This window comes from Acipenser ruthenus, chromosome 4, assembly GCF_902713425.1.
Source record: "Acipenser ruthenus chromosome 4, fAciRut3.2 maternal haplotype, whole genome shotgun sequence".
In the NCBI taxonomy this organism is placed as follows: domain Eukaryota; kingdom Metazoa; phylum Chordata; class Actinopteri; order Acipenseriformes; family Acipenseridae; genus Acipenser; species Acipenser ruthenus.
The window spans coordinates 23351042-23363557 of NC_081192.1; the positions used below are offsets into that span (position 1 = coordinate 23351042).

Consider the following 12516-nt stretch of genomic DNA (forward strand, 5'->3'; position numbering starts at 1 on the left):
TTGACCTTTTTATCTCTATTTTTATAATCTAGTAGATCATCTCTTTTTAGTTTATCCACTTTTCTTAACTCCGTCTCTATAATTCTTTCTTTGTATCCTCTTTTTTTAAGATTTGTTTTTAATACATTTCTTTGTTTTACATAGTCACTTTCTTTTGAGCATATTCTTCGTATTCTTATTCCTAGACCCTTTGGGATTGCCCTTTTAGTGTGTATCGGATGTGCAGAGGACATGTGTAAATACTGGTGCATGTCAGTAGGTTTACAGAAGAGGTCAGTCTCAATTGAACCTTCTTCAAGTTTTACTATGGTATCTAAAAATTCTATTTCTTTCCTTGTCCATCGAAGGTCCACCTTAATATTACTGTGTATTTCATTTGCCATTTTATGAAACTGGAAAAGAGATTCTTCTCCATGTGTCCAAACCCCAAAAATATCATCTACAAACCGAATGTATTCTAAAGGTTCTCTTTTTGATTTTCTAAGTAATTGTTCTTCCCATTTCCCCATGTATGTACTGGCAAAATGCATTCCTAATTTAGATCCTATTGCGGTACCATCGTTTTGTTTGTAATTCTTATCAACAAATGTAAAATAACTGTTTTCTAAAACTATGTTGATCATGTTCAGTACCTCTGCAGTAGGTATTGATTTATCTAGTCTATTATCTAGTGCTTTTTGACAAGCTTCTAAAGTTTCTTTACGAGGGACACTTGGGTACAAGGATTTTACATCCATGCAAAATAAAATTGTATTCTCTGGAAGGTTGTGTTTTATTGATTCATACACACACACACACACACACACACATATATATCAATATAAATATTAAGAGACTGCACATTTTAATGTGAAAAGCCACATAAGTGCTTTTGCACTTACTTGCACAACATTTTAAAGGTTACCACAAAGTATTTATAAACACAGAATTAGAGAAAGGCATTTATAAATGATATCCCATATGTTCATAAAATAAACTACACCAAACAAAAAAAGATATATTGTACACACTGAACTAACAGATTGTGTCTGAGGCATTCACAGAATAAAATTAATCAATGTGGTGGTTTATAACTCACAGACCATGTCACAACAGTATCAGGCTACTTTTTCATGATCTGATTTAGGTGCTTTATCATCTCAGTGTATGATTTTTCATGTCAGACAGGTTTTTGTCAGTTTATTTTTATGTTATTGGCTGAATCCTAAAACCATACCTGTTATGGGTGTAAAATATAGAGACTGCCTTTGACAGTGCTTTATAAAAAATGAAATACTCAGAGAAAAATGATCAACAAGCATATTCTATTAACTGCAACCTACATGCATTAACAGAAACATCGATAATGGCTTGGAGTTCATGTCAAGAACACTAGCTTCAGCCATTAAAAGAAGCTGAAATTTTATGCATGATCTTTAAAATGCAAGGAGTCTCTTTGTTATTTGTGTACTGTCTCAGAACAGTTTAGGGCACAAGTTGAGACTACAATTACAACTATCTTAATCCCCAAATCAAATACTAAACAATAATGCTGAGAACCACTGTTCTATAATACACTGGGTCTCTGGAATCTTAACCAAAACCAGCTAAAACGTTACAAACTACTCCTATCAGTTTCTACTGTATGTTACAAGTTGAGTTTCTGTTATTCTAGCATTAAAAAAAAAACAACTGATTGCTAGTCTATTAACCAGTTTGAAATGATTTTGAAGCAAATAAAAGCATTTTAGTTTTGGCTTTTTATTACGTGATAATACTGCCCTACAATTACTGCATGGTAGTACTGTGATCGTTCCACTATGTTATTTTGTGAACCATAGCTAAGTTTTAAAACTGAGATAGCAAATGCTTGTCGTAAAAGTCTACCGGTACCTTAAAATTAAGGGCCCTATAAGAACGATAAATACTATAACTGATTAGAAGGCTTTCTTTGTTGTTCTCCAAGCTGCTGCAGTAGATGCAGGGCAGCAGTGTGGAGTAGTGGTTAGGGCTCTGGACTCCTGACCGGAGGGTCGTGGGTTCAATCCCAGGCGGGGGACACTGCTGCTGTACCCTTGAGCAAGGTACTTTACCTAGATTGCTCCAGTAAAAACCAAACTGTATAAATGCGTAATTGTATGTAAAAATAATGTGATATCTGTATAATGTGAAATAATGTATAATGTGATATCGTGTAACAATTGTAACAAGATATCTTGTAACAATTGTACAACTGGATAAGGGCGTCTGCTAAGAAATAAATAATAATAATAATATAATGAGTTACTGTAAATGAGATACCGGTACTGTTTTAGCAGACATATTTAATTATGTAAACATTTATTTAAATGTTTTTGGAATTAAAAGTATAAATGCAAAACGGTGACTTTTTTTGTTAACATGCCAAGTGAAAAAATCCCCCAAGGTAGCAAATCCTCTGAATTTAATACCATAAAAATGTCCTGTATACGGTGTCACAGATGGTTCTGGCACGTCCCTTTTGTGCTTTAAGTCATTAGATCCTTTTGCATGGAAGGCCTCGGTTGCAAGAGTGTACGGTTCTTTGATGGACCCAGATTCAGTTAAAATGTTTTGCCCACTGACGATGGGAATGAGAATGCAGAGATGGGAGCCCAGCTAACAAGATTTAAGTTTTTGCAGGTATCAGGCTTTTAAAGACTGTCCCCTACACCTGTGAGCAGAAACTGACCCAAGACTGTCACAGCTACTGGAAGCAGGCTGATCTTTGGGATACAAATTGAATACTTGTGAAACTGCAACAAATATTGTAATGGCTGTAATGTGTTTTAGAAAATATTGTTAGCAGATCTGCACAGGCCTGTCGTGGTGTTCGCAGAACCAGACCGAGCTGAGCCTGGTGCAGAGTTCAAATCCTGTTGGGAATGTGCTGAGTTATTAGACATGAATTGGATGATTTAAACTTACTGTATTGATTGAAATAATGATACACTCTTTGTCAATAACTATAGTAATACTGTATATACTCCTTTCAAATAGCTCTGTCTATGAAAGCACCTGCTGGAAGGAGTCAAACTTGGCAGGCTCTTATCATAAGGCCTTGTTAATATATTCCAGTTTTATGATAAAAAGTAGCCAGTTTCTTTCGTTACTTTACTTTCATTACTTCATGTCTCATACTAGTCAACACCAAAAATTGGCAAAACGCTAGGATGTCTTAAAACCTGCTTCAATTGGATTTTGTATGAACAGAGAAAGGGGTCAGACTTAATTCAGTAAAATAATATTACCATTTCTAGGAGCAACTGTTATACTGAAGTAACTGAATTAGAAATACATGTTATAAAATCATTTAAAGTTAAAGTGTTATACAAATAACATTATTATTGTTGAAAGAACATATTACAGTTAAAAACGAAAAAAGTTCAGTACTAACTGACACTGTCAGAATATTATAATAATTGTACTGTGTTTTAAAGAATATAAAACCAGCATAAACAATATTGCAGCAAATTATGAACAGATTACAATGATTTGAACTAAGAAAACTGAACAAGTGTTAATGTTAGGAAAAAAAAAGCTTATCTATGTGCCTTTGTCATTAGTGCACGTACACTCTTGGAAGCCGGTGAGACTCTTGCGCGTGGAAGCCTGTAACCTTGAAAGAAGCAGGCATCTGAGGGAACTAAACACAGAGGCTAGGTACTGCAAATTAGCAAAAACAAAAGGGTAACCCTTTTTAGACAGAACGATATTTGAAACTAAAAAGACCTATGTTACTAAGCATAGAGGTTTTAATTAAAAAAAAGTATTCTGATCTAGTAATAGAGTGACAAAACTCCCTGAAGAGAAATAATATTTTAAGTATTTTGATCTAATAAGAAACACAATATTTAAACAAACAAGTGTTTTTGCTTGTTAAAGCTCTACTGTAATACAAATAGACTGTAAAAGCAGGAGCAAGCATTTAATTTAATCAATTTAAGAATTAGTTCAGTTTCTTTCTCCAACTAAACAAAACATCTTTTAGACATTACAATATCCATTAAATTAAAGAATATAAATGTTTAGTTTATATAAAGGTTTTACTGCAATAAACAACAGGAACTGTTAGGTTGGAGTATTAGACAAATAAAGTGTAAACTGTATTCAATAACTAGTACACAAAAAACCTACAGAAAAATAGCCTTGCCTTTTCTGCTTGCAAGCAGAGCGGTGCTAGATATGGAAGGTTCTTTTTGGCAGTCAAAGTGAGATTCACTTGTGGTTCGCAGTTTTGAATCCAAGGTCTTTCTATGATAAGAAAACCTGGCAGTTGAAGGGAGCATTCCACAAATTAGGGGAGCTGTGTCCAGTATCAGTTCTTATCAAATAAGTAGCGACTTTCTTTGGGAGAAAACTGACTTCATGCAGTGAATTTGGAGAAGTGCTTACAATGGTGTTTCATATTAATCAAAACAATAGTCTTGGCAAGAAAACGTTTAGAAACAGAGAGAGGTCAGGCATAGTCTGAGAATGGCACCATTAAATAAGGTTATTATACTTAACATGTTCACTACAGTTTAAAATTTAAATGAAAATAACTGAACTGATCACTGTGTGCTTAAGGCTCAAAGGCAGTCTTTTCCCATACTTTGTTAACACACATTTGTATATGAAGTTAAACTGGCCCACTGACAATACACTGAAAAGGTAACATAATATGTGGCTAAGAGGGACATATATATTTTGACCCAGCTTAATATAATCAAATAGAGCTGGTGTTACATATTAAAAACATCTCTCATATATACACATATAATTATATTATAGCAAGGATTCTGTGAACTTTGGTCCACCTGACTTTTTAGAAAAAGGAGGAGTTGAAAAAAGAGAGCAATTAAATCATGTTCCAGTATTTTTTAGCAAGAAGTTATATCCAATCAGTTTTGAAAAAGGAGTTAACCAGATCCTTCTAGAATGTATCATTAACTTAAAGATAAGAAATGTCAAGGCCGAGTTATGATTAGATTCACTTGGGACTTCTGATGTGTTCAATGGAGGGAAAATCCTATATAAGCCCAAAGCAAGACCCCATTCAATATCACTCAACTTGCTAACTACAAGTTATGTGGTCCATGCTCTGAGAATCTCTGAAAAACTGATTGCTGTTTGGTCGAATTTAGAAGTCTCTACCTTTTAAAGACAGTTCTTATTTTTCCTGTCCTTATATTATATTCTACACTACCATATATTTTGGAAGGTAAGAACTATTTTGAATGTATGTCTCTTTTTTATTGATGCATTGTTATAAGGTATAGAAAGCTTTTAGTCTTAAGAGAGTGATATATATTGAATATTCTAGAACTTAGCGTTGGGCGTTTTTAGCTTTATGTATGCATAGCCTGAAGGCTAAATATATAATAACCATATTCATGTTGTATTGAAGTACTAATGCTGTTAAACCTGTAAAGCACTGGATCGCCCAGACTGCTTTTTACTAGGGATTTACGGTGGTCTGTGCAACCAACCAATCCAATTTTTAAAGCATTTAATATACCGAGAAGAGCACTACTACTGCTCTGATTCGTTAAAACTTCAAATTAAATGAGTGTGTGTGATTTTCTTGATGATTAAAAAGTTGTCTGGACATATAGCAAGCCCAGTGCACAAACAAAACCACTTACAGGAGTTTGGAATATCTCTGTCTTCCTTAAACGTCTCCCCTGGGTTTAAGAGTGTGCTCAGAGCATATATATAAATAAAAAGAGTATGTGCGATTTCTGACAACGGTATATATTAACTCAAAACAAATCTTTATGCTGACACCTCCAGGCATGTCAAAGTTTGTAGATGGCGCTCTGCATCTGACTGGTGTACAGCTGGTACCCTAGCACCGGGGCCTGTGTTGTTATTAAATCTGGGTGCCTATGCGGCGTGCCAACACTCACTGCTCTGTGTCTGACTAATTTAGTACTCAGTGACAACCCATGTAGGTAAATTCCCCTGTTACACAGCCCTACATACATTTCCTATTCAAAATGCAGACAACCAAGTACAACTAGTTAGTGAATAATCCCTGGTTTAACCCCTATATTATCAGAATACTACCTGGATCAGCAGAGGATAATACTAAGAGTCCCACTGAGAATGATACAGCTTTGATCCCTCTATTCTACTTCTATATATTCCTATATCTATAAGGAATGTACCACAAGGAATGTATGTTAGTGGAAAATGCACATATAGTTCTATATTCATCAATTACATACATAGTGCATAATGTACAGTTCAACTGTAGATTTTTACATTAGACATAACTATGTGATACATATGTTCTGCCTACACAATAGTACTCTAAAGGTACAAGTTACAAATGTGCATTTTATTATTCCATATCCCCAAAAGCATTTGCTGATAATCTGGAGTTCTTTCTTTAAGTCTGCAGTTAGTATCTTGTCATATTTATTATGCAAGAACGTTACATTAAATGTTTTTTTGTTTGCTCTGGTCACTGTACGAGATCCCTCCTGCATTGACCTGATATATTAACACAGGTTTAAGGTGGCACACAACTACATATGTAAGTTTGCCCTTACTACTGACCTTACAATGCACTTAGTATCTTGTACTTGAATAATGCTGTCTCTGCTACTACAATTTATTCTAACTAACGACCGTCAAGTGCACATAAATCAGCATTAGATCCCTTTTTCACTGAGCTGGTGACTTTTACTTAACACAGATAGAGACCGCATATTGAATCTTAAACGTATTTGGCACATATATAGATTTTAATTAGTTTAATTAGTTAATTATTTTTAAAAAACCAAACAACCCATATATTATATGTATGTACCACAGTGGCAAGCGATTAGGAACTAAATATGACAATGACGATCAATTATCACCAAAGAAGTAAATAACCACAGCTGTGCCTAAAAAATTAAAAAGCAAAGTTTGCATCATTAGTAGAAGTTATTAATTTTGCTTTTGATATGTGTTAAACGTGTTATGTTGCTTTTCATTTGATAAATAAAAGGGAAAAGATGGCACCACCAGAAATGCAATATTAAAGGTGGCAATTTCTGAATTCGAGATAATTAGGAAACAATCTTATAAAAGCTTTGACAGAGCAAGTTTGAAGTTCAATTATTTTTTACTTAGCACTGCTTCCCAAAATAAAAGAAAATCTCCAGATACTGAACAACACACCACTTACGTCAAGTTTCTGCATTATTCTCCCTTGCTGCATGGCTCCAATAAGAGTGGCAATGTCAATCTTCATATCCAAATTCTCACTGCGTAGGCATTCAGCAGCTTTTTCTGTGCATTCCCACTTTGAGCTGAGAACCTGCAAAAAAAATAAATAAATAAATAAAATAAAATAACACGCTCAGAAAGAAGTTACATTTTAGTTGATTTTCATGCCATACACCTTTATTAGCATTATAAAATACCCAACCATTCTTAAGAAAAGAAAAGAAAAAAACTTTAAAAGTAAATATTTTTCACTGTTCAGGGGTGGTGGTTTATACTTTTGATTGGAAATTCTTAAAACGCGGCAGTTCCAGACATGTATCTCCCTACAACATAAGTCTTGCATCCACATTTATCCAGTTGTGTGGAATCTTTGTCTCGGGGACTGAAGGAACATGCTCCGGATGATGTCTTGGAAGACTGAACAGTCACGCTATACTAAACATATCAGAGAAACCAATTGTTATTTCCCTCTACTTATTTTATTGGCATCCTATTTTTATTTGTATTTATTTTTTCAATCGTTTTTTGTTCACCACAATTAAGTTATTTAACTCTCAACGCATTTAACAGTAATTCATTTTCAAAATCAGTAATGAGAAGCAGGGGGATATAATTGCATTAAATCAGAATATGACATTCAAAGAGTAGTGCTTTTTTAACACTGTTCAGTGTGAAGTTTGATATGCCTTACAGTCTAACCCACTAACTGCTTCCAGACTATATGACATGGTTGCTGATCTTACTATGTGTCTTATTTGTTGTCTGTTTTAGTCATGTAAAAAACCCACAAAATAAAATTCCCTTTTATGGACCTGTTTTCTTACTGTAATATTTTCTCAATTTCAACAAGAAATACATACAATGTAGACCCTTGCTGTACCAGTGGGTCACCAGTGAAATTAAAAACAAAATCATAATCATGAAGCTGTAAACTACAATATTATTTCTCAGGCTGCATCCACACTGCAGGGTTCGACATTAACCATGGCCCGGTAGAGATCACAGTTTGGCCAGTAGTTATGAAGCACCACAGGCACAACTGAGCCGGTAACATTTTTTAACTGTATAATGTATATAGTATAGTGCACATGGCTTCTGTTTCATGAACGCAGGAAAATAGGTCAGTGTGCCAAAAAGCAAAAAAAATAATGAATTTACAAACCCATTTTAAAAGCATACCCTCACACCCCCCACCCCCTATGGTCCGGTTTACTTTTGTTTATTAATAAACCTATTTTTATGCAGCTTGCATAAATCGGAAAGAAAATGTCTCGGTGCTGCTAAATGCACCACCTGCAAGCCACCCAGGCATTGTCTTTCTTCTGGATGTCTTTGTAGTCATCGTTCAATTTGCAATCATATAATAATGGACACTGCTGCACCTCATAACTTAACTTTTCGTCATCCATGATTAACTTGTTTGGGTGTCAAGGGTGTTAACCTTGCTTCTGATTGGTCAGTTTCATTCCAGTCGCGCGACCAAAAAAAAAATAGAAACAGGTTCTATTTTAGCTACGCAAAATTCTCAAAGCGACGTCACTCGCTGCTGCTGGCCTATTTGACTGCAGTGAATTCTAAATGATTCGCTTGTGTCGCTCGCAGCGCCTGCGTCCAGTGAGGATACGGCTTAAACAAGAAAAGGGAGTTCTTAGTGAACAAAAACAAAGCATCCCTGGTAGCATAATCAAAGGGGATATTATTTCAGACTGATGGTTAGCAAAGAAGTAAAATAGGAGGCTGTGTGGTCCAGTGGTTAAAGAAACAGGCTTGTAACCAGGAGGTCCCCGGTTCAAATCCCACCTCAGCCACTGACTCATTGTGTGACCCTGAGCAAGTCACTTAACCTCCTTGTGCTCTACCTTTCGGGTGAGACGTAATTGTAAGTGACTCTGCAGCTGATGCATTGTTCACACACCCTAGTCTCTGTAAGTCGCCTTGGATAAATAAATAATAATAATAATAATAATAATAATAATAATAATAATAAAATGTAAATTTGAACAGATGCATTTATATGTTCACTTTATTGAGAGAATCATAGAATAGAGCTTGTAAAGCCACTGTCATAGTCACAAACAAATTTGGCATGCAGGATTTATATTATGGCTATGAAGATACTCGGATAATCTGAATAAATCCCTTCAACATGTTTAAAATTGTTAGGTATTCATTAAATAGAATAAAACCCTCATGAAAATGTGTTAATTACAAAACACATTATACCCCCAATTACTGACTGCCAATCACCTAAATCACCTACAATTGTGTATGATGATTCTTATAAATCTCTAGAACCTAGAGATTCAAATTCAAAATATGGAATACAATTGTGAAACAAATATTTAAATAAAAAACCTCTAGACCCCTTCTTTCTTTTTCTTTTTTTTTATAATACATAATTAGTGTATAGTCATCTAAGCAATGTTTACGATAGTCTAGGGAAACTAGGCAACAGTATATTTCCTCTGTGGTCAAAGGCAATTTCAGATTCAATTTGAATTCCAGTAATACCAACCCACATACATTATATATAAAAGCACATCAGTGTTTGAGGAAATAAAATTTAGCCCACTAAGCAATTGTATTAATACTTGTACTGTGATACTTGAAATGTATTTTTTCTTTACGACTGTAAGTCGCCCTGGATAAGGGCGTCTGCTAAGAAATAAATAAATAAATAATAATAATAATAATAATAATAATAATAATAATAATAATAATAATAATAATGATAATAAACAAAATACTTACACTTATCTCATGTTGTAAAGACTCCTTAGTTTTTGCTAGCCCTGTTGCCACTTTCTCTTTTTCTGAAATAATGGTTTTATAATTCTAGAGAAAACACATAATATTTTATGTTAATAAACATAGCACAGTTATAATGATTAGATGTTTAACAGACATTTTTATAGCATAAACATGATGCTTATTTTACAGAAGGTAACATCATGGGATATCCACAACAAATGCTCACCAAGATACACATTTCAAATGAAGTGTAGTTTAACCAAATATGCAATTTTCTTTTTTCTTTAATACTCCTGGAATTCTTAATATTTTTCATTATGCTTTTGTTCAGCCAATTAACCAAACAAATACAATTTAAATTATTTTTAAAGCTTTTGCTAGTGATAATAGAAAAGAAGATTTATATAGGGGCTCCCAAGTGGCGCATCCAGTAAAAGCACTCGCGTAGAGTGCAGGATGCGCCCTATAGTCTGGACGTCGCCGGTCGAGTCCAGGCTATTCCTTTGTCGACCGAGGACAGGAGCTCCCAGGGGACGGCGCACAATTTATTTTATCACACTTTAATTGGACTTTCATATTCACTAAAATGCAAAAAATAAACTACATCTGGTCTTTACATATTTAAATGCTTTTTAATTGTGTCAATTATCAGATTTACAGTAGAGTGAAGTAGCTGCTACACAATTATTAACCCTGCCACCACATTTGCCGAATTCTTGAACATCAACAGTCTAGAAGTCCTGAATAATTTAAAGATGAATCAATTATTAAAAGACACTGAAACTAGAGTTTTTTGGGGTTTTTTGTAAAAAAAAATCCCAGGAATCATAATCTAAGAGGTATGTCATATGAAATTATATGGTTTGTAAAAAATGAAGCAATATGGAAGTGAGGAAAATAACTGTACCAGTGATATATCCAGAGGTTGAAAACAATGAAAAGGTTAATTCCACCAACTGTAATGGAACTTTATTGACAGAATCATAGAATACTGCTTGTACAGACACAGTACAGTGTTCTATATCAAAAATATATTCAGAAGTTAAAATAATGTGTCACTGAAGCAGTTAACTGTCATGTGACACCACCTGTAATGGAACTTTGTTGTGAGAATCATAGAATATAACTGTCTACCAATCATAAAGACTCTATGTCAAAGCTGTATCGTTGATATGGCTAAAGGTTAAAGCAATGCAGCAGTGAAAAGGTTAACATATACTGGACAACATCGGGAACAGAACTTTAGTAGGAAAATCAAGGAATACAGCTGTGAATCAAACATTAAGAAAGTAGCTCCAAGTGTACTCTCTCTATATAACTTCAAAGGTCACATGACCTCAATAGTCGTGTCACATTAGGTCAGAGGTCAATGTCGTGATCACCAACACATTAATCATGCAGGGTTTATAAGTCATGAGTTATGAGGCTTTGACACTGGAGCTGGTGCAACTTTGCATTAATCTGCCACAAAAGTTGACCTGAGGAGTCGCAGAATACATAGGAGTACCAATTAAAAGTCAATATCTAGAACACTTATAATTTGAAGTTATTAAATGGCTTGAGATATTTGCAGTAGTAGGTGCAAACTCATACTATACATGCACCTCTTTACAACTGGAGGAATGACTGCTTTATTTCTCCTGGGGGGGAACCTGCATAGACACCTGCATACATTAGCTCAGCACTGATAGCTCAAATCATCAGTTTCTGTTCATCTATTTACTGAGTCAGGAAATTTAAACAGCAAATTTACACTTGCATGAGGGATTCAGAAAAGGTTAATTAGGCTTGTTGTTGTTGCCTAATGTGAAGACAACACCATGCATATTAACTAGTCATTCAGTATCCTTCTGTTCACACATACACATTCGCAATGGAAACTCCTTATGAAACCTGTAGCACAGTGCCATTTTGTTATGTTTTATGGGTGGAATATTCTACCCTGTACAAATATATGCAAGTAATTTAAAAGTGATTGAAGCTAACAAAATAATGTTATAGTAAACATATATTTTACTTTCACATGATACAGTAAATGGTATTACATTTTGTTAAAAAATAAAATAAAAATCTTATCATTTGTCATTTCGCCTGGAGGGTGAAAATGTCTCAACCCCTACAATCGCCTCTTTCCAATCATTAACAAACCAGCTGCTTCTCCTATCAACTGACATGCTTTCAGCCCGTAACACACTCTGACCTGTAACACACTCCTGAGGTGGAATGACCCAGGAAGTGTAAAAGATATTCTGTGAAGACTTGGAAAATGAGAACAGAGTGTAGTACCATGTTTGCAACATATTCAAAAGTGCACATTTGAAATCCATGTAGCTAACAGTTTAGATTTTTGGAATTATTTTGTTAGCTACAGTTATTTTAAGAGCAGTGCTGCCCTATTATGTTGTCTCTATGCATGACACATGATTGAGGACGAGACATGTATTGCCAATTCTTACTCTGTACCCTTGTATTTTAAATATCTTGGTATCCCTCAAAAGATAATTGTACCCTCTCAAAAACAGACAAAAGCATTACTGAAATAAAAATTGAGTGTGAAATTCCATT

The 12516-nt window shown here is 34.5% G+C and overlaps 2 protein-coding genes across 6 annotated transcripts in view; one reads left to right on the forward strand and one right to left on the reverse strand.

The window, feature by feature from the left end:
- The window catches only part of LOC117399755 (interaptin-like), a 201892-nt gene that overhangs the window by 180695 nt on the left and 8681 nt on the right, over positions 1–12516 (reverse strand). For all 5 annotated transcript variants that reach the window (XM_059022200.1, XM_034920695.2, XM_059022202.1 and 2 more), the window contains exons 3-4: positions 9952–10035; positions 7160–7291 (exon numbers count right to left, since the gene is read on the reverse strand). In XM_059022200.1, the coding sequence (XP_058878183.1) occupies positions 7160–7291; positions 9952–10035 (216 nt within the window). The remainder of the gene's footprint in view (positions 1–7159; positions 7292–9951; positions 10036–12516) is intronic.
- The window catches only part of LOC117399863 (peroxisome biogenesis factor 2-like), a 36118-nt gene continuing 28674 nt past the window's right edge, over positions 5073–12516 (forward strand). Inside the window, exon 1 of the transcript XR_009328435.1 lies at positions 5073–5200. The gene's annotated coding sequence lies outside the window, so the exon portion shown is untranslated. The remainder of the gene's footprint in view (positions 5201–12516) is intronic.